General features: G+C 46.3%; 1 protein-coding gene across 14 annotated transcripts in view; it reads left to right on the top strand.

Annotated features, from left to right (window-relative positions):
• TEAD1 (TEA domain transcription factor 1) overlaps positions 1 to 22,474 on the top strand; it is a 260,920-nt gene that overhangs the window by 171,864 nt on the left and 66,582 nt on the right. For 8 of the 14 annotated variants that reach the window (XR_013442421.1, XM_036087873.2, XM_078058387.1 and 5 more), the window contains 3 exons: positions 12,882 to 12,946; positions 15,311 to 15,373; positions 15,463 to 15,525. Coding sequence is in view for 13 of the 14 variants with exons in the window: in XM_036087873.2 (XP_035943766.1) it covers positions 12,882 to 12,946; positions 15,311 to 15,373; positions 15,463 to 15,525 (191 nt within the window). In the remaining variant the exon portion in view is untranslated. The remainder of the gene's footprint in view (positions 1 to 12,881; positions 12,947 to 15,310; positions 15,374 to 15,462; positions 15,526 to 22,474) is intronic. The other 6 variants (XM_078058394.1, XM_078058393.1, XM_078058396.1 and 3 more) reach the window with 2 other exon arrangements.

Below are 22,474 nucleotides of genomic sequence, written 5' to 3'. Positions count from 1 at the left end.
AGAAGCCAACATGATAGGACGGTATGTGGAGAGAGTGACAGGGGAAAAAGGCACCCCCTCCCCCAAAAAAGTGGGTTTGTGTGTATAACATTTTAATCTTTTACAAAGAGAATATATTGCATATCTATCACCTGGGGAATGTGAAATTTTTAAAGGAGAATAAAAAGGAGTTGGTGCTCCTGAATCTGAAACTCAGCTGAGAGAGGTAATCTGGTTTACTCGATCATGATCTCAAAGAGCCCAGTGCATAGGCCACTGTTCTCCCCTTAATGACTGGCCTGTAAGCTGTTGCCTTTGGCTGCTCGTGGTCTGGGGACCAGTCAAATGTGGCCAGAGCAGGTGGGTGAATGTCAGAGTGTGGCAACCACGGGAGGAAACATCTCTGCATTTTTATTTATTTATTTTCCTCAGACTATTCTTTAGTTGTTTCTCTCATCCTCCTAGTACCCTGCCTTTATTATTGGCATGTGGCTTCTTGCCTCAGTTTCCCCTCTTATACTCTAAGCACCTCGAGTGCAGATAATACGTATTATTCCAGCGTGTATCTCCTACAGTGCTTCGTGCAATGCCTTTTATATATAGAAAATACTCAGCGGGTGGTGTTGAACAGGGGAGGGGAGCGCATCGGGGCTGGATTATGAAGGCCTCAAATGCAGACATTGGAGTTGAGTTTGATCCTGTGTTGTAGGTGGTGAATGGAGAACGTAAAGTCTGTGTATGGTTCAGTCCACTTCATGGTTGGGTTGTGCCCCCTCCTTGTAAGATTGTGTTCTCCCGAAGCACTTGGTAATGACCTTGCGGGAAGTTAACTGTAGTGTCGAGGCTGTCTTCAGAGCAGATGGTCTAAAGTTAAGGCATGATGATCTTGGAAGTCAAAACTGGGTTGAGATCCCAATTCTGCCACTTACCAGTTTGGTAACTTGGGTGGTTTCTTCACTGTTTGAGCCCCAGGCTGCATTCATAAACTGGGAGTGAGGGGGGTGTGAAGGCGAAGCATCTGCGGGTACAAGCCCAGGGCTTTTCCCTGGCACTGACACACTGGGGGTCTTCACCCATCTCACTGCGCCTCTGCCTGCCACAGAGAGGGGTTTTCATGGCGTTTGACCCTCAAATTTCAATCTCTTCAGTTGGAAGCGCGCTTTAAAAAATGTCCTTTGTGAACGTGGTTTCCATATGATTTTTAAAAGAATTACCAAGTGCCCGGGCACTTAGAATCCTCTGTTTTTTTTTAGCATGTTTCCCCAGCAGTGGCTCATCCCATGTGAGTGCCGTGTTCACTGGACCCATGGGTTTACTCACCTTTGTCCAGCCGCTGCTGCAGGAGCTACGGAAGTTCTGGCTTGCTTCTTCTAGCGAGAGTTGTTTTTATATATATATATTTTTTAAAGATTTTATTTATTTATTCATGAGAGACAGAGAGAGAGAGAGGCAGAGGGAGAAGCAGGCTCCCAAGGAGCAGGGAGCCTGATGCGGGACTCAATCCCAGGACCCTGGGATCATGACCTGAGCCGAAGGCAGACGCTTAACCGTCTGAGCCACCCAGGCGCCCCAAGAGTTGTTTTTATAGTAAGAACTAAATTCTGGAAATCCAGTGGGGGACATGCTATTTAATGCAGTGCCGCCAGCCTATTCATAAAGATAATTTTACGATCTGCCACAAATTACAAGAATTTTGGCCACACTTAGCCCTTGGCAAAAACCTAATTCCTGCTATCTTATTCAATGAAGAATCTATTCTAAATTAGAAGGTTATTGTAGCAAGTAAGTAGCTTGCATGATGCCCTTTTAATGTTAAGATATCACAGTAAAGGGCTCCTTTTACTCGGAAACAATTTCTGTGGCCATACCATTTTGAAAGTCGAGGGTGCTGCAAAGATTTTGAGAACATGTTCAGTGCAGCATGGAAAAGCTGTTCGTTTCAATAACCCTGAAAGTAGAAGCATTGTAGGTTTATATAAGATGCCATGTGGTATGGTGTTCTGGACAGAAAACTTATATATCAGTTCAAGCAATGAGAACATATAAACCAAGGGCAGTGACATTATGTAATAGCTCCAGGGCCATTTTATTTTTTATTTTATTCTATTTTTTGAAGATTTTTATTTATTTATTTTTTGAAGATTTTATTTATTTATTTGAAAGAGAATGAGAGAGAGAGAGAGAGAACACTAGAGGGGGGAGGGTCAGAGGGAGAAGCAGGCTCTCCGCTGAGCGGGGGAAGCCTGATGCGGGACTCAATCCCGGGACTCCAGGATCATGACCTGAGCCGAAGGCAGTCGCTTAACCAACTGAGCCACCCAGGCGTCCCCAGCTCCAGGACCATTTTAAATCACTCGGAGGTGCGAGAAGCTTCATGTGTTATTGCTAATGCACCCAGCAGTCCTCCAGGGTAGGTTCTTTATCTGCATTTCACAGGTGAGGAACTAAAGGTCCAGAGACGTTAAGCAAGTTGCCCACATTCACACAGCTAATAAGTACAAGTCCAGCTTCCCCAGAAAGATCTAGGTGTAGGCAGCCCTACTCCTGAATCCAGAACAAAAACCAATCTGCAGCATCACCACCATTAAAGATTCTCCAGCAAAGACCAATAGTTTTTGGCACTTCAAATGTGTGGATTTCACACTTCTTTAAAAGGCCAAATAATTAATAAATAAACAGAGTGTTCTTAGCAAAGTTTTTCATTAACAAGACTCTCCTGAATTGATGTTGAGATTAGCTTTTTTTTGGACCAGGTCCATAGCACTGTGGCATGTGGAGGTCGGTGCGGGTAGAAAGGGGTGAGGAGGAAAGGAGCATGAGTTGGTCTCACTGGTGCCAGGTTAAGAGAGCAGAACGAAGGTCTGGAAAATGGTGCTGCCTGTCCCTGAAATTGTTAACTATAAAAGGGCTTACAGGTCTCGGGTGATACTGCTGGTGTTGTGATCTTTTTCTAGATCATTTTTTCTCTGTGTAGGAGAGCTCACTCATCCGTTCATTTATTGAAAGCCTTTGTATGAGTACCTACTTAATAGATGCCCAATCTGCAGTCAGAGAGAGCTAGGTAAATTCTTTCCGTGGAACAGTCACAGTTCTCAATGGGGGATGAATGGTCCCCCGGGTAAGTAATAGTGGTGTAGAGTGGCAGAGGATATACGCTCGGCACATGAGGGTATGAAGGAGAAAATGACTAATTCCGTTTGGTTGGCTCCCAGAGGACTTTAGGGAGGAAATACTTGGGTTGGGGCTTACAGGGTTGAGGAGGAGTTTGTAGGCAGAGAAGGGAAAGGACATTTTAGGGCCGTATGGTCTGTACAGAGGCGTGGAGGTATGGAAAAGCATGACAGGGACTTGGGGAACTCTGTGGAGCTTCTCGTACTAGAATAGAGGAGCCCTCTACAGGAATGAGCTATTAGGCCCAGGTACCGGGCAAAGGAGGGTGTGTTTTTCTTACAGTGACCAGGGACCTTATGATGCAGGAAAGCAACACAGTCAGATGTGGGTGTGAAAGAAAAGGAAAATGCCCAAAAGATGAGCAAAAACTTCCCGGAGAGCCTGTAGGGGGTCTATTTAGGTTGTTTAGGGAGCAAGAAGCATAGGTTCCATTAAATCCCATACACACGTTGAGTGTGTGGGATACAAAGATGCTGAAGACAGAGACCCTACCTTTGAGGAGCTTACAGTTTGTTACACAAGGAAGTCTTACGAGAACCACAATTTGGGCAGGGCAGGGCAGGGCAGGGCAGAGTGGTGAATCTCTGCTCTTCTCCCAGTCAGAGCCAAGCCATACTAAGTGGTTCATTTGTAACTCTCACAATCTTCTGTGATCAGTTTGCTTTGTCATGTTGTGGTCTTTCCCAACCACTGGTCTGTGAGATGGGCTCCAGGCTCCAGGCTCCCTGGCTCACTCTTCTTCACACGTTCCCTGTCTAGTACATGTTTAAGGGGTGGGTGGTTCATGAAGGAGATGCCCTTTGACCTCGGTCTGGAAGGATTTTGACTGATCGTCTTAAGAGGTATTGCAACGATGAGCAAAATCTTAGAATGGCAGGCTAGTTCAGGGAACTGAAAGCCCCACGTGCATTTTGATGGTGGTAAGATGGATTCAGGTGATGGTGGACGTGGTGTGGCATGAAAACAAAACGTCAGGGCCAGGTGGTGGGACAACATTGAATACTATACTAAAGCGGTTTGACCTTTAGACTGCAGGCAGTGGGCCCATGAAGGTCTTGGGGCAGTAGAGTGGCTAAGCCAGAGTTATGCTTTGTAGGTAGCTGTGTATAGGATAGACGAGAAAGATCAGCAACCATAGGCATAAAGTATTAAGGCTAGTGAAATTGTTCATTAGAGAATTAAGAAGGTGATTCTCTGGCGTCTCTTACTGCTTCCTAGAGAATGAGCCATTAGAAAAACTGACTTCATTCATATTTATTTTCCTTCTAGAAATAATGACAACAAAAAAGAATTTATCTCCAATGTAGAAGGATTGTATTTCATATGAAGCATTGGACAGTTTTCCTTGCTTGTCTCTTTTTGACCCTTGTAAGTCTAGGGCAAGCACGTAGTTTGTAAGCTGTCCTGCTGAGATGAGGTGTTTTATGGGGCCATCACTCAATAACGTTATCAGCTGCCGTTGACTGATAGGAACGCCGAGAAGCAGGATTTGAGTTATTGCCAGGCATTTTGAAGGGATGCGAGGAATAAGTTCCGGCGAACCAGAGGTTAACACAGCCTTCCTCTGTGTAGTCTTTTTTCTAAAGCTATTCCTTATAAGCCTCCGGGTGAACGCAGATGCAGCTTCTTTCAGGGACCTGCCAGTGTTCACCTCCCGAAGGCCATCAGTCCATTCTGTAAACCTTTAGATCGGGAACACACAGTACCAGCCCCTGACAACCCAGAACAGGCTGTCTGGCCCTTTCTGGTGATTTTCCATATGGGTGCTGATTTTTGGTCAATGATTTATATCGGGGATTAACAGAGACACTGGTGTCTAAACTTCCTCATTGGCAGTGCTCTGGGGTTGGTTCAGATTCCTTTTTTTTTTTGCAGGGGGGTGGGGCGAATCCTCCTTTATCCCCAGTCTTAGCTTTGTAGCCCCCTCCCACTCTGGTCTCCATCCCTGTCATTCAGTCGTTCATTCCATCAGTGTGTACTTCCTGAGGACCTGCTGTGTTTTTGGCCCTGGGGGGGGTGGGTATACAGTGATGAGCAAAACCCAGTGTGTGGTCAATGCTCCTGTGGAACTTCCTGCCTGGAAGTTGGAGAGGCAGGCATTTATCATGCGAGCAGTCAGATAAATGGGACATGGCAGCTGGGACGCAGACGTGGGGAAGTACGGGGTGACTTGACCCCGTTCTTACGGGTGACAGTCTCTCACAGGTGTAGGTTGCTTGAAGGCGAGATGGCATCTTTATGCCCTCCTGCTTCTCTTCTAGGTGTTGTCCCTGGTCTGACTAGAGGGTGACTGGTCCGCTTCAGTAGACCTCCCTTTTCCCCCCATTGTTGCTGGTACTACAATGGCAGCAGGGTGGAAGAAAAGGTGAATTATTAAGTCCTCCCGGGTGAGGTTATACTATACTCTCTGCTGCCTCGTCTGGCGGGATCCAGAGATATAAACTCCCTGTATATGCGGCAGGGCAGGGTCATTAAACATCCCCGTTCTGTAGACCCCTCTCTAGCCAATGACGCTGAGCTCCCACATTGTCCCCTACACCTGTGCTTTTTGGTGTTGGCTTTCATAGCCTGAGATATTTTTCCCTTAAGATGAAGCTCAGCTGATTTAAAAAAAAAAAAAAGTTGATGGCTAGAAAGTATTTTACCACCGCCTTGGAGAACCGTGCTGAGAAAGTACTCTCTGCAAACCGTTCTTTCTGTTGGGCACTGCTGTTGTGTTGGAGGACAGAGCCATGTCCCGCGGTGTTGTCACCTGGTGGAAGGCATCATTTTTGCTTCTTTTCACTGGGTCATCTTTTCCTCTTCTGTTTTCACTTTATGTCAATGATCCAGAGTCAAACTGGATTCTAGGGAAGAGCCCTTCTTCTGCCCCTACCAGTGACTCACTCCACAAACATTGAGCTGCCTGGGAGAGGGAAACAGAAAACATGAATGTCATTAGTTCTTATTCTCAGCGACTCCATCATCTGGTTGGAGCCGTGACATGTACTGAAATGATAGAGTATAAAGCAGAAAGGATATAAGCCAGCAGCACAGCAGCCCAAGTCCGAGGCTGTAGATGTTTACGGAAAGGGGAGGCCTCTTCTATCCAAAAGGCTCCTGAAAGACAAGGCTTTTGAAAGGTGGGCAGAATCCGGATGTGCAGAAATGGACTGGAGCAATACGGGGCATGAGAGCAGTTGTGCGTGCAGGTACGAAGCTCAGAAAGCTCAAGGTGTTACCAGGGAAGCTCCTGGTAGTCTAGTAGGGCCATTGGGCTGAGTTAGGGCTGGTGAGGGTGTGTGGAAGACCGAAAGGTTACAACCAGAGCATCAGTGCCTATTTCATGCAGCTTTGTTCTAGCAATCAAGGAAGTTTGAGTTTTCTTTCTGATTCTCATTCTTTACATGGTTAAAAGATGGGGGACATCCTCAGGTGTCCCTCTCAGCCAAGGGAGGGCCGGTGTGCATCAGCTAGAGCCCCTGCCCTGCTCCTGGGCTCTTCAGCCCTCCCCTGGCCTGAGTTTGCCTCTGTACTGGGCTGCAGCCAGGAAGAGGAGGTTCCATTTGTTACTTCTTTCTTTGTGGCTCCCTGCCTCCATTCAATTACAAAGTGGCTCTTACCCTGTGAAAGCCCAGCATCTCTGGGCTACAGTTTCTAGCCACAGACCCTGCATTTGCTGTGCCTCAAACATGACCTTGAGGCCACATCCCGTCACACACCCAGGCCACAACAACGTTAACCAGGCTTCTGGCTAGGCAAGGCAAGCCCAGTGCAGACTCCACGCCTTTCCGTTGGTGTCTCGCTCCCCTTCGCCCCTTTAGCGGGAGGTTTCACGGCGACCCGGGATGCAGGAGAAGCCGCGATGGCTCACTTTCAACGGTGCTGTGTTCTTTAAGAGAAAGGGGAAGGATGAGATAAAAGCGGGATTGCAGTGCCTGGGGAAGGATCCCAGTATAAAAGTGGCAAGGCAGGCTCTGTCTGTCTTTCCTGCTGCCTACTGCCTCTGGGAACAGCCAGGGCGGCCGCAGCTGCAGAGCCTCACACGGAAAGAACAGGGTGTGTGTTTCTAAAGGGCATTTGATGCCACAGAGAAGCTGTAGCGTAATGATGCTTAGTGGTGGAGTGTGGCATTGCCGCTCAGCTCTATTAGCTGTTCCAAATACGTATAGAGGAGTAAGAAGGAGCTGATGTGTGCAGCGTGCAGACCATAGAATCTGGAAACTCGTGGGCTCCGAAAGGAAGTGTGCAGTGGTCACGGGAGCCTACAGCTCTGCAGGTGCCAGATTCCTGCTTATATGTGTAAGGAATGCAGCTCTTCCATCTGGAATGGCCTTCCACCCACGCCCCTCTGTTTTGCCTGTCAAAATCCGTCTGATCACTTTAGTTAGTGACATGCATACTGAAGTGTTGGGGGGCTGCCCTCGTGCCTGTGACCGCCACCGCAACACGGAATGCAACAGCACCCATAAAATAAGACAGCTTGGCGGACGGGTAGAGGAATTGAAGGACGTGTCAAAGCAAGTATAGACAAAGTGAAAGGTGGGATCCAGGAGGAGGGTCTGTAGTGTGCACTGTGAAATTCTTTCTGTAAAGAAACTTCTGTGTGTCTGAAATTTTTCATAATAAAATGTTGGAGAAAATGCCATCGGTCCTTCAAGGCCTAGATTATGTTCTAGTATTTTGGGGAAGAAGGCTTTCTAGACTTTCTCAATTACTTGTGGCCGAGGACACGTGCATGTTATCAGGCCCTCTTTCGTGGCAGTAGTCATAGTGGGACCTGGAGAGCTGGCTTGCTCTTTTTAGCTATTGTGTTGGGCAGTGCCCTCCCTGTGGGCAGGCAGGCTGACTTCTCTTTCTATCCCTGATGCACCAGGCAGGCATAGTGTAAGGCACAAAGGAGATGGTCCCCACTTGACAGTAGGATTAGTTTAGGAATGTCACGCATAACTTTGCAATTACCTTTGTTGAAAGTCACGTTTGTAATGTAAGGTTTACTGGATCAAGCACCACTATGTGTGTGTGTGTGTTTTATTTTTTAAAGATTTTATTTATTTATTTTAGGGAGAGAGTGCGAGCACGAGTGGGGGAGGGGCAGAGGGAGAGAGAATCTCAAGCCCGCTCCGTGCTGAGCACGGAGACAGATGCTGGGCTCGATCTCACAACCCCGAGATCATGACCTGAGCCGAAACCAAGAGTCGGACGCATAACCGACTGAGCCACTCAGGCGCCCCCTGTGTGTGTGTTTTAGAAGAGAGAGTGAGAGAATTAGGGTTAACATTTCCAGTACCTATAGAACAAGACTATGCTGTGTGGAGCCAAGGCTAACTGCCAGTTAAGTTACATCAGTGATTGTTGGTGCCCTAAGCTCCCAGTCCTTGATAAAGGAATTCTGCACTTTAGGACCAAAGTTCAAATCCAGGGCTCTGGACTATATGGATTCACCCCATTTGGAGAGCCATGCTGTAGAAATACATATAAATCCTGCTCAGGATGTTCTGTCAAGGTCACTGACAAAAATCCATTCAGAACCTAGTTGATTTCCCCAAAATACGTACAACCCCAAGTGCCAAAAAGATATTCCTAAATCATTTGAAATGTCATACTTTTTTCCATAATGGGTAGGCATATTTTAATTCTGAGAAGATTTAGAATTGAAAAATAGAAGATTTTAATAGAATCAAAGCCGTAGTGTTAATATTTGACTTAGAGGTTCTACACATATTTGATGTTTTAAGTAATTATTTAAAATAATTTGGCCCATGCAACAGGTCAGCCTGTTTTCCCAAATTAAAATGTGCAGTGAAGTAATTGATTTAGACTTGATTTTTGGGAGGGTTGAAGTCTTACTAGATTCGTAAGCAGTATTAGAGTGTTTAAGATAATTTATTAGGTTTCTAAGAGTTGTTTAAGGAAGGTTTTAGAAGTTAGGTCAAACAGTTCTAATAATTAAAAGAAATATATTCTAAATTAAATATGGAATTTTAAATGTTTAAAGGAGTTGTAATTGCTTTGTAAAATGGACCAGAAATTATTTGAATGGCCCTTTGAAAGCAATTATAGAGGCTCCTGGGTGGCTCAGTTAGTTAAGCGTCCGACTCTTGGTTTCGGCGCAGGTCATGATCTCAGGGTCGTGAGATTGAGCCCCGCATCTGGCTCTGTGCACTGTGTGGAGCCTGCTTGAGATTCTCTTTCCCTCTGCTCCTCCACTGCTCATACACATGCTTTCTCTCTCAAAAAAATAAATACATCTTTAAAAAAAAAAAACCCCAGGGGCGCCTGGGTGGCTCAGTCGTTAAGCGTCTGCCTTCGGCTCAGGTCATGATCCCAGGGTCTTGGGATCAAGCCCCGCATCGGGCTCCCTGCTTTGCAAGAAAGCCTGCTTCTCCCTCTCCCATTCCCCCTGCTTGTGTTCCCTCTCTCGCTGTCTCTCTCTGTCAAATAAATAAATAAAATCTTTAAAAATAAATAAATAAAACCCCCCAAACAAGAGAGTGATTATAAAAATAATAGGATATTTAAGTTGAGGATGAACTAGGGTGTTTAAATTTGTTTTTTAAATAAATGAATAAGGGTGCCTGGGTGGCTGAGTCGGTTAAACGTCTTCCTTCAGCTCAGATCATGATCCCAGCGTCCTGGGATTGAGTCCCATGTCAGGCTCCCTGCTCAGCAGGGAGTCTGCTTCTCTGCTCCTCCCCTGGCTCATGTGCATTTCTCTCTCTCTTGCTCACTCTCTTTCTCTCTCAAATAAAATCTTAAATACATACATACGTACATATACACACACTCATTTTTAAAAACCAGGTAAATCCAAATAGTGTTTGTGTATACAGAGCTGCCCTCACGGTGATTAGAAAATTCACATGAAATAAAGTGATTAACAAACACTGTTCGGATCAGGTAGATAACTCAGAGTTAGTTGAATTTGAATTTACAGTCGGAATCAGCGGTATTCCTTATGGAGGCAAGAAACACAGAAACCTCAAGTTAATTACCTTTCATGGCTTCAAACATGGTAGGGAAGAAAGAACACAGGGTTTTGAAAGGTGATCTTACGTTAAGAACGGGAAACAAGAGTCACAGCAAGTTTGGGTGAAATGGTGGCTGTGATGTAGTGCTCGGCATGAGTTAGCTGCTCAGTGAGGACCTGTTGTAGACACGTCTGTAATAATTTCCAGACGTGCTAAATTTAATCAGAGTTTGCGTTGACACTGCTTGACTCCAAGGGGTGTCATCTGCATGGACCCCCAGGCTGTGTGCAGTCAGATCTGGCTGTCCTGGGTGTTGATCTCACCATTCCACCAAGTGCCGTAAGGAATCCGCTGTAGAGGTTGTGTGTCACGCACAGCACACGGCTTTGTCTCCTTTCACGGGAAAAGAGTAGGGGGCCAGGGGACGTTTTTGCTATCTGGACGAGGTTCGGATGAGATTGCACATAATACAGAACCCCGGATGTATTTCATGCTGGCCACTCAGACAGCCCTGAACAGGACGCACAGGGAGGCCCTGAGTTTGAAGGATGCTTGGCTCGTCTGCAGACATTGTCATTTAGGTCTGGCTTCTGGTAATGAGGCCCTCCTGGCCGGACTCTGCTGTCAGCACGCCTTTGAGACAAATTGCAAAATCTGTACAACCATCTGAGAGAGAGAGAAGTAGACCCCGATGACACTAGAGGGGATATTGGTAGTTCTCAGAAGTTGGAGAGAGAATGCTTAGAGAAGCAGTTCTTTAACCTGAATTTAGAGGTCCTTTTCCTGTGGTGAAAGGGTAAGTTCAGACAAGCATCAGGATCTGAGAGGATCCTGACAGGCGGCAATGATAGGCTTAATCTAACGGGATGAAATGCAATGGAAATAAACATAAGGTTCTGTATTTGGATCAGAAAAATCCCAACTATGCATGAAAAGACTGGGTGAAGAGGTAGGGATATATCTGAGGAGTAATCTACATGAAAAAGACCTCGAGGAGTTCAAATGACATAAACTTGACAGTCTTTTATGGTTCCCCAAAATCAAATGCAGCATTAGGCTGCATTAACAGAGGTACAGTATTTAGGATGAGGGAGGTGATAGACTTCTGCTGTGGACTTGTCATAGGAGGAGCACCACTGTAGTTCTGGGCTCCAGGCTATGAAAGGAAACGAGACAAAGGATGGTCCCTGGATGGATATGGTAGTGTTCCAAAGCTGTCACAGGTAACAGAGGAACAGAAGAGGTTTGGCCTGGGTACAACTCCAGGAGGACCTGAAAGCTGTCATTAATATCTGAAAGTCAGTCATGTGCATAGCTCTGTTCTTGTTAGGAGGAACAAGGAAAATCCGGGGATGAAAGTTATAAGAAGCCCCAAATAAGAAGGGTCTTTTTTTCTCCCTTAAATATGTTTTAAGGTAAGATGGACTGCCTCCATTAATTCTGTAAGTACTTGGTGAGGCTTCTAAGAATTGAGGCTTCTAGCGGTGGGAGCGGATGACCCAGAAGAACTTCCCAGCCCCAGGATTCATGATTCCTCTGCCTTCCAGTGGTGACCCTGTCCTGCGTGGTCCTAACACAGGCAGGCAGCAGACAGAGCCATGATGACAGGAACCATCTGGGCAGTGCTGAGGGAGCCTCTAGAACCTTCCGACGAGATTTCCACGCTCTTGGGTCGGTCCTCATTCGTGTGGCCAGTTCTTTACTCTTCCAGGGTAGATCGGGGGTGGGGGGGTGAGGGGTGGTCCCTCTCTTTCACCAGAGGCTCTGTTTTTTCCTCATTGGTTCTTTCTGCGTGCCCACCAGTGTGCTGGGTACTGGGGAGGCTTTGGGTCAAAGAACAAAACTCTTGCCATCTTCAGGTATGCAGCCTTTTCTGGGAAGTAGGACAGCACAGACAAACCCTACAGCAAGCCTTGCAGTTAATGATTGTAGGTAACTGCACGAGTGGGTTCTTATTCGTGTAGTAGTAGCGATACATACCCCACTTAGCTCCAGGGACATCTTTTCCCCATCACAGTCCCATCTTCGAAGTCAGATGATCTGTTTGAGACCTCTCAGTCTCCTGGTGGGCTAGGGGCACGGGGGCTGTTTGTGTATACTTCTAGTCATCTTCTTTCCCCTACAGGTTATAGAGCTTTGAGGAGGTTAAGTCATTTTTTTTTTTTCTTTTTCATGAACATGATCTTGCGTAGAGTTAGTTCCTAGCACAGTGACTACCTGTAGGGAATGTCTGCTTTCATACTGTTAATCTCCTCATGGTAGGAGCAGTTCATTCTGCAGTGGCTATACTGACTCTAAGTGGAGTTAGCTAGAAGCCTGGGTGAGGAGGGGCGGGCATGAAAACTTAGACGGGAACAGAAATGGGTTTGTGGACTCGCACTGCGCATCCTGTGTTTGTTGCTCACACGTGTTAGGTGCGAGCATGTAAAGAAACAAGAAGGCACATTTCTATCCTCAGTTGTTAATCATAGTTCATCATTAAATGCCCTTCATGCTAAATTTCCTCGAGTAAATATTATTACAAACAATTGTACTGTTTTATTTTTCTAGCATTAGTGAGTGTACAGCTCCAGCTTAAAGTCTTTTTTTTTTTTTAAATTTTATTATGTTATGTTAGTCACCATACAATACATCATTAGTTTTTGATGTGGTCCAGCTTAAAAAGTCTTGATTCTAAATTCTTGGCTTTCAGAGGCTGTTTTTTGGGTTTTTTGTTGGTTTGTTTTTGTGTGTGTGTTTTTTAAGGTAACCCATCTTATTGTAAATTCTTCTTTCTTTCAGGTAGGAATGAATTGATAGCCAGATACATCAAACTCAGGACAGGCAAGACGAGGACCAGAAAACAGGTAAACTGACCGGCCTGGACACTGTGCATGTCGGCGAATGGCCCCAGCGAGGCATTTTGGCTGCGGCGGCTGTCTGTGCTTGGGCTCCTAGGAGCCCCCACTTTGAGTTCCCTGTAGGGACATCAGTGTTGCAGGTGTTTTCAGTTGGCTCAGTTTTCACTGTTCATCATTTCAGTGACCCCTCACTGTGTGGTCTCCGGAGTCCTTTTCATACCTACCTGGGAAAGCGTCACCACGAAGGAGAGTGTAGGCACTACTCCTGTACCGTATTTGAATACCTCTAGTTCTTTCCCAAACTGCGCATCTGTGAACGCTGCAAAAGCTGCAGATGCGAATACACTCAGAAGTTGTGCAACTTGGAGATTTTGCGCATTGTAAAATCCTGGAACCATTACCCATGAGTCATCATTTCGATGAAACAGTAACCCCAGCAGCCGTGAGTCTTGGCCTGAACATAATATTGAATGGTGCGCGTCCAGGGAACGGTCGCTCCTTCAGCTACGGCTTTTTGTCAGCAGCGGCCGTGACGGAAATGAAGCTACAACTTAAATACATTTGTGCAGAGCAGTGTCAGGAATTTTGCTCTGCCCTTTGTCAGGGCTCTGGCTCCCCTTGTTCCTTCTGATGCAAAGCAGCCCAAACCCCTGACCCAGTTCAGAACTGGAAGGGATGAGAAATTCATGTTTAACGAAAAACAGAAAAAGAAAGAAAGGAAAAGCGGTGTGTGTGGGGGGGGATTCAAACCAACCTCGTGGGTGAGTTGTTAACAGAACAAAATTATTTTTTAATGTTGACCTATGCGGATCTATCTGGCATGGATTTTTAAAAAACTATCATCGTACCGAAAGGCGAGCTCAACTGTGGTCTCTTTAAGTGTGAGCAGCAGATTCCAGTTCTCTGCTCCATGATGAGTTGTTTTCATGAGTGTTTATGGCGGGGAGAGCTTTTCCCCAGGAATGCTTACATGTGCCCCCGCTGGGAGCCTGGCTGCTGAGTCAGCACAGAGGGCCGTGGCCTCCTGCCAGTACGCAGAGGCGAGGCATTGTCTGTTCAGTGGATGGCCCCCCCCCCAACAGTGGACAGTGGCCCTCTGCAAGTCAGAGAATCACCTAAGAACAAAACTCGGGTGAGAACAAGTAAAACCAGGAGCCGGATGGAGGGGTGAAGAGGATGGGGGAGTTCCTGCTTCTCCGTACTTTAAAAAAAAAAGAAGGCAAATTGGGAAAAAAAATTAATCATTGAAACTCAAAGATAAAAGATCTTTTATTACCCTAAATCCTGTTTTTAGAGTCAGTATTTGAAATGAAATAACCGCCTCTCAGTCGGAGTCGCTGAACTTTTAAATGGAAGGTTCTAAATTTCTGAAACAGACAGCTCTAATTCCCAACAGGCTGAAAGCCCTGGACCTGAGCTGTGTGCTGGTCTAGGAGCTCTGGTCATGCGCCCAACCCCTTCACTGGGGGACTCTTCTAAATTTAACCAAGTCCCGCTGAAAGAGATGCAAATTTGTTTACCCAGTGGAATCATTGTGTTTCAGAAGCTGGGCTTGGCTGGCTTTCCACACCCCGGCATCCTGGGGATGTTTTTAGGCAGCAGTTGGTGATACCTCTCCAATGTGAATTTGTTGTTCAGCAAATCGTGTGGTTTTCAACCCAGATTTTTAACAGGATGGCTGGCTGGCTGTATTCACACTTTTCGCTTTGTAATAATATGCAAATCCACTTGGCGCCCAGTCAATATCCAAAAGAGTGGAAGGATTAAAGATATTTATAAGGGCAAAAAAAAAAATTGCTCTGCTAACTGGGTCTTTCCATTTCTCTTTGAGATCTAATTTACATGTCAGTATTATTTTAACATTTGCTACAGAATCCAGAGCTCTTAATGAGATCAGAATATAACCGACGGCTTCAGCTTTTTGATTCTGCAGAATGTGCTAATTTATGGATAGTCTCTTCTAAATTGAGAAGAAGGGATTTTCCCTCCTGATACTGAGAAGCTATAAATATTTTCATTTACCTCTAGCCCCACCTTTTAAATTTCATAAAGAAAACAACCCCACTCTCTCCCTCTCATCCCGTGCCGGTGATTTCTCCCTGGTGAGAAAACTAAGAGCAGCCTAACTTTCATCCTGAATCAAGTCACTGCAGTGATGACCCAGTCTGAAAAGCTTAGAGCAGCGCTGGGGGCTTGGTGTCTGGCTGGGACTGTGTATTCCTAACTGCAGAGCTTTGTTGAGATGCAAATAACCTCCCCCCCACCCCCCACCCCAAAACCCTCCCAAGGAGTAGCGATTTTATATTTGATTTCCTTTTTTTGTTTTGTTTTGTTTTGTTTTGTTTCCCCTCATAAACCCGAACAATGTAGGTGTCTAGTCATATACAGGTCTTAGCAAGAAAGAAAGTTCGAGAAATTCAAGCCGCCATTAAGGTACGTCTGGCTTGCCCAGTTGTAGGGGGCTTTTCATCTCCATGGTTACAGGCTTTTCCTTTGTTTTCCTCCCTTCCCCTACCCTGCAGGTGTCTAGTCACATTCAGGTTCTTGCCAGAAGGAAATCTCGTGATTTTCATTCCAAGCTAAAGGTATGCGCTTTCCTGCTTTTTGGCTTGTGGTTGCTATGCATCTCACTTCCTGTTTTCCATGGTGACTGGTGAATGCCTGGTGCTGGGATTCTCGTAACCTAGTTTCCTCGCATGTGAGAGCTGTTTACATTTCTTTGTGTCTAATCTCTTTTTCTGTACTAGCCTCACATTAAGCTCAGAGTGTGTGTGTGTGTGTGTGTGTGTGTGTGTGTGTGTGTCCCTAATAACAATGCAAATGCAGCAGAGAGCTGGTCTTGATAACTTTTCAGCACAGAAACATGATTTTTTTTTTAACCTTCAAATGTCCACCAAACAGCCCTGGGCTAGGAGAGGGGAAAAAAAGTCCAGAGACACAAAGTTAGTGTAGAAGTAGTAAATAAATAAAATAAAATAAGAATCACTTCCAGAGTAGTTAACAGGAAATTACTTTAAAAGAATATTTAGAAGTTGTTTTACGCTTTTTATGTATTTTAAAGAATACTTATGAAAAACACGTCTTTTTCACTTAATTTTTCGAAAAATGTGTTCTGTAAACACAGAGTATTTTCTGCCAGATTTCTTCCACATTGCTCAATATTGTTTTTTAAGTGTACAGCTCTGTTATTAAAAAAAGAAATTTGAGGTGAGGACTTAAAAAAAAGATCATAGAGATGGGAAAGCTCTTAATCAAATCCATGTTTGTAATTCCATTTATACGTGAGTTTACTTTAATTGTTCTTTACAGGTGTCTCATTTTCCATTCTCTGAAAATATATTTCACAGCAAAAATGGAGGCACTGACAGTTTTTAAATGCAAGTTCTCCTTATTTTCTCCCCTTCCAAAATTTGCAGTAAAACATACATGACTTTTTTTTTTCCCCATAATGCCCGATTTTAGAAATGCAGAGGGATTATAGTTTGCCCAGAAGAGCTTTGCTTTATAATAAAAATGAGTTTGGAGCCCATATTGTTGCCTTTCCCACCTGCCTTTTTTGTTGTTGTTCTGTTCCGATTTTTTCCATACATTCATTAAATTTGTTTTTGTACTAAACCTAAAGAACAAAGTGTGATTTCACAGCACTGAATGGTGAACACTGGGATCCTACCCAAAGTCCTCCAACTTTTTTTTTTTTTTTTTACGCAAACAAGGCTGGCTGTGGAACAGGACTAGTGACCAGGAAGGAGCATTTGGTGGCCCTCTGCAGTGGGCAGCATGCTGGCTCGCTCGCACGTGTGGCTGATGGTGGCTGGCTTTTAGCTGCACGGGCTGAGCAGTTGGAAGACTAAGATAACTTCATAGATCCTGCTTTTTAACCAAAGGTGCCGTCCTCTCTATGCGGATGTAACTACCCCAGTGTTTGCTCAAGTTCTGACTCTGTTTCTGGTTTCTCTGCGCTAACGAATTAATGATGTACAAAAGAAGTTTACAGACATCAGTTGTGTGTTTCCATCTGCGATGTTATGAATTGCTCTTATTTCTGTACCATCCATGTGGTTCCTACCGACTCACCGGGGCACACAGCCCTGGACCAGAAGCCCTGTGCATGGTGAATAAAGCTCTCCTGTCCAGAAGGGATTCCCCATGGGATGTAGGAAGTGCTCTTTTTCTCATTTGGGAATTTTGAAGAGTCTTCCTCGTTGGAAACAGTTTACCATTACTTTATACATACATGTACACACAAACACACGGTTGTATTTATGTTTGTTCTTACAAAATAAGAAAAGGTGACTTCCCCCCTCCTTTCAGCCGTGGCCCACTCGCCTTGGGAGCCGACCTAAGGAGGCGGAAACAGAGGCAATAGGGTAGCAACCGGCTCAGCCCCAGGAACCACCTCCATCTTCTTGCAGTTACTTGCCTTCCTCCCTGCCACATTATTCTTGGAAGAAGGGAGGCCTTTGTTCTTCCCATCAGCTAATACCAATTGAGCGCTCCGGGCATGGTGTTCATCATGGTGGGCATTTAACCAGTCAACCCCCTATTCACAGAGCTGGCCGTGGAGATGGGAATGGGAACTATAGGGCACCGTGGGATAAGTGTTAGTGGAAAGAGCCAAGAGCAAACGTGGAGGGAATCCCAGGGACGCACTGCCTGGTGATGGGGCAGAGACAGGAGTTAGTGTGCTGCAGGGCCTCTTGGAGGTTCTTTCCATTGAGCTCACTGCCAAATAAGTTCCATTATTCAGAGTTTGGGGAATAACAGTGAGGAAACCAGAGCTCCAGGAGTTTAACGGATATGCCCAGAGCCCCCAAGCCTAGTACACGTCACTGTCAGGATTTGAACTCAGATCTTTCTGAATCTTAAACCACTGCTCTCTCAGGCGGGGTTGCATCCAGTGGAGGTGGGAGAAGGTTTTCAAGCAGAAGGCCTCGAGCCGGCACACCCCGTGTCACCCCTCACGTCCCTTGGAGCTGGGCGTGCAGCTCTTGCTACCGACCCTTTCCTCAGCGCCCACATTTTAGAAGCAAGGTGAATTTTTAACACCGAGCCCTTGGTCCACGTGTGGGCTTCATGTGTGACTGACCCTGTGGTGATCATCCGTAACTTGGGGCCGTGAGGTCCTAGCCACAGAGCTGCTGTGTCACCACTCAGAGGACATTAGGACGGTCCAGGAGCACGAGACTGGCTGTCGCCTACGTGCAGAGATGTTGCCGCCTTCGCCTCCCATGGGCACTTGACGTTAGTGATGCCTTCCTTAACCTTCCTAACCAGCCATCGCCGGGAAGTGGTCCCGTAGGAGAGGTCAATCTCGCCGGTTTGTCCGTGCTCTCCCGTTCAGCTCTGGAGTGTAACAACAGCACATTTGTGGGAGGCAGGGATGAGCCTCCCGGCTGAGTTCGTTGTGGGGTCAGGCTGATAGCCACATCGTCTTGGCCTCCCACACGAACTGACGAGATAAAGCCGCTACAGAAGGTTGAAGTCATCCCAGCAGACAAGAAGGATAGCTTCTGGGTGGGCGGTAGGGGGTGGCAGGAAGTGTCCAGACTTAACAGAGATGTTGTGCCCTGCCTGAGAAGATGTAACAAGGCCTCCTGGAAGGAAGGTGGCTGTCCACTGGCCACTTCAGGACCTGTGCCTGCCTGCCGGCCTTAGCCCGCTGCTGGGCACTTCTCCATATGTTTACAAGTCAAGGATTTCTATCCTCTGGGGTAGACAAAGGCCTGTAGCCCTCCTTTGAAGAATGAAGCCAAGCTTCATCCTTCTGTCCTCCCTCAGAGTTGGAAAAAGTAGTTCGCTCACCTGGGGCCGCTGCTAGGTGTGGCTTCCCTGTGAGCCCTGTTGCCTATAACCCTCCCTCCTTCCCGGGGAAGGGTGTGCTAGAATTCTTGAGGCTGGTCACTTTCCAGCCTTTTTTAAGTCACAAACTCATTTTTCAGATTGAAATCTTAGTCGAAACATTTAATATATAAATGAGTAAACGCTGTTCTTTTTTTTTTTTTTTTTTTAAGATTTATTTATTTGATAGAGCAGGAGCGGGAGGGGGAGAGGGAGGGAGAAATCTGAAGCCAATTCCCAGCTGAATGCGGAGCCTGGCACAGGGCTCGATCTCACCACCCTGAGATCAGGACCTGAGCCAAAACCAAGAGTCCGGCATCTAACCCACTGCGCCACCCAGACGCCCCTAAATGAGTAAACGCTGTTTTAATTGAAGCTCGTGCTCTTTTATCCTTAGCAATGGTCTCTTTGGCTGTTACACTGAATAAGGTTTGAAAACCCCTCTGCTTTAGGCCAAGGGAGAAGGAAGTAACTTCCTCTCAGCTGTCCCTGCAGCCTTTTCAGGACAGCGCATGCTCTGCGTCGTGCTCCGCCGTATTCCTCCGAAGCAAACAGAGTCACGAAGAGAGTGGTCATTCTCATGTCACAGTTGAGGAATCATCCTAGCTACGAAAGTCAAGCTCTTGAAAATCTGTTAAAATAAGTTCCCAAGTAAGCTTTATGCTTCTGCTAATTGCAGAAGTGGTTCTCAGAGTGCCTGTTTGTGAGCCAGATCACCCTAAAAATGTGTGGGCTTTAATTTTAACTTTTTTTTTAAAGATTTTATTTATTTGAGAGAGAGAGAGAGCACACAGAGGGAGAGGGAGAAGCAGACTCCTCACTGAGCAGGGAGCCCGATGTGGGGCTCAATCCCAGGACCCTGAGATCATGACCTGAGCCGAAGGCAGACGCTTAACCAGCTGCGCCACCCAGGCGCCCCTAATTTTAACCTTTGTAACAAAATTTGTTTTGGGGGAAGTTTAAGATTTCCACAAAGATTTGAACTTTATAAAGCACACAAATGATTAATTCAGTCCAGCAGACTTTTCATTGAGAATCCAGTGTGTTCTAGACCCTTGAGTAGATGTTGGGCATAGAGAGTCAAATAAGCAAAGTCTCTGTTCTTGAGGACCACTAAACTTTTCTGTTGTTTTTGGCCACATTTGGGGAAATACTAGATTTCCAGTAGATTGTCCCACAGTTAGGGGAGTCTGCAGTGGAACAGAGTGGTGAAAAGAGTGGGCGGTTTTGAGTGTGGGAGAATTAAGGAAAGCCTCATTGGAGGGGGTGTCATTAGAACTGGGCATTGAGGAAGGCAGACAGTTCCCCCCGAGATATGGGGGTGTTTGGGGAATCACAAAGAACACCATTACTTGGAGGCACGGGATGGGAATGAGCCGAAGGAGCCCAACAGGAAGGTCCCAGATCATCTGTGGGAGAGTGAGGGTCACCTCTGGGCCATGGGGAACCTGTGGGGAACACTCACATGTAAGCTTTGGAAAGCTCTCTCCCACTGTTTTCAGAGGGATGGCCAGGAGGGAGGCAGAGCTGGAGGCAGGGGGCCTAATTCAGGGGCTGCTGTAGTCAGAGAGAGAGGTGAGGGCTTGGACCAGGCAGCCACACCCCCCTGGGGCCCATCTCTGTGGTTCACATCAGTGCTCCCCGCCGTCTGCGGCTCGTTCCCGCTCCCCACTCTGACTGCTGTGAACTCTTCCTTCCTCAATGTTTTTAAAGAGTAGATTATGTTTAAAGCTCCAGTCCTTACTAAGTGAAAAGTGTACACCAAAACTTTTCAGTAGCACCATTGAACTAGGTTTTTGAAGGTTGGGTTCTCTTAAAGTAATGGCAGTTCACTGAGGGTGTGCATCAAAATTAACTATGAATTTGGGTTGCTAAATTTTAAATATAATTAAGTTAGAAAGTGCAGAGAATTACTATAAAATATTTATATTCGTATCAACCAGAAATGATCATTTTCATTAGGACGTATTTCCTTTAATTTTTTTTCAGTGGAATGCATCAAATGGCAAAACATTATTCTTACTTTTTCTAATTTCCTCTCCCCAACCTCCTTTCCCAGCCAATCTCAATCTCCCTCTTTTCCCCACCCCCACCAACAGTATCTTTCCTTGCCATTTATTTCCCTAAGAAAACAAATCTAGTGAAGACTATTTTCTCCTTTTGCCCTTGTCCTAAAATGAATCTCGGTTTTTATCCATCATTTACTCTGAATTTGTGCTAAAGCCATTGCCACCAACATGAGCCTCTTTAACATACAGCAGCCTAAGCCAAGATAGATTTGACCAACAATTTGGGATGACCTTGGACACAGACTGTAACCGTGAGGGAGGGATGCCAGGGGCAAGCAGATGGAGGGACCGGTTGAAGTGGCCGGGGAGTGATGTAAGGAGATGAAGAACCAGGAGCAGAGAAACTGGGACAGTAGCGAGAAGGGGCGAGGGGGTAGGCAGAGTGCAGCTGAGATTCAGGCGCCTCCTAAGATGGATAAGGAAGTACAAGGCATTGGTGGCCAGTGTGCCAGAAATTTGGACATTAAACACACTTTCAGTTTTTTGTTTTAATCTTCTTGACTAAAGTGCCTTAAGGGACAAATCAGAGTGCTAACTGCTCATCTAAAATAGCTTAGCTTTGAGGAATCCTTTCTCAACGATGGGCATGCCATGTTGTGGTCCCTGCCCAGACAAAATCCTTGTGGCCCACTGCTCTCCAGGCACGAGGTCGGTCTTAGGTGGCTTCGTAACGAGGCCCGGTTCTAGTTCTAAGGTAGAAGATAACAGCCTTGTAGGTACATAGCGTTCCCGTGACCTCTGGGTCTGTGGAACGTGCATTTGGCAATCCCAGATGCAGACTTTTTTCCCTTGGACCCCGCATCACTAGCTGCATCTGCAGTGATGTCCCCCATAGCAGGTTCGTCCCCCCTCATTCCCCTGCCGCCTCCGGCCGAGCGTTGAGGAACAGCGTCCTGTCTGAGAAGGCAGTGTGTGGTAGGTCTGAACACTGGGCTGCCACTCTAGAAATTGTTCCCTCCTTTGAATTATTTCACTCACCATTAATTGACCAAGAGGCCATGAACTATTTTTTTTTTTTTTTTTAAGCTCCAGGGATTTATTATCCCAGCCCGTAGAACGAATGCAGAAGTGTTGTCCACGCAGGAAGCAGTCTTTCTGTGCTACTCAAAGTTCCTACTTAGACTTTCCTGCTCTGAGTCTCTGTGTGTTCGCTTGCCCCGCGAGGTTGTCCCGCCCCTGCCCAGTGGCCTCCTTCCCTCACGTCAGCAGAAGGGCACCCTGCAGACCGCCGCCACACTCTGGACCTTCATCATCATCTTGAGAAGATGGACCAGGCCACTTGTGGCGTGGGGTGTGTTTTGGGGAGTGCACAGGTCCAGACGGTACCCTGAGGACAGGAGGTCTGCATTCTGCCCTAACCTCAGCAGGGGGACATCTTGGGCAGTAGACGGGTTCGTGTCAGGCTCTGGAAGAAAAGCCCGTACTTGCTGCCATTGCGTCACGCCAGTAGAGCAGAGAAAGGCCTGAGACTGCCCAATTGTGTCCAGTCGTTGGGGACCAATTTACGAGCTACATGTGCTCCCTGGGGCCGTTTTCTTCATTCTCGCCCTGCTGGCCTTTTGTGATTTGATTTCTGAGCAAGCCATTCTTTCCAATCTGCCATTCCTTCCAATAAGCAGAGAGCTTA

Source organism: Halichoerus grypus, chromosome 11, assembly GCF_964656455.1.
Source record: "Halichoerus grypus chromosome 11, mHalGry1.hap1.1, whole genome shotgun sequence".
Lineage (NCBI taxonomy): Eukaryota > Metazoa > Chordata > Mammalia > Carnivora > Phocidae > Halichoerus > Halichoerus grypus.
Note: the sequence above shows the minus strand (reverse complement) of the source record. Positions and strands in the feature narration are given on the sequence as shown.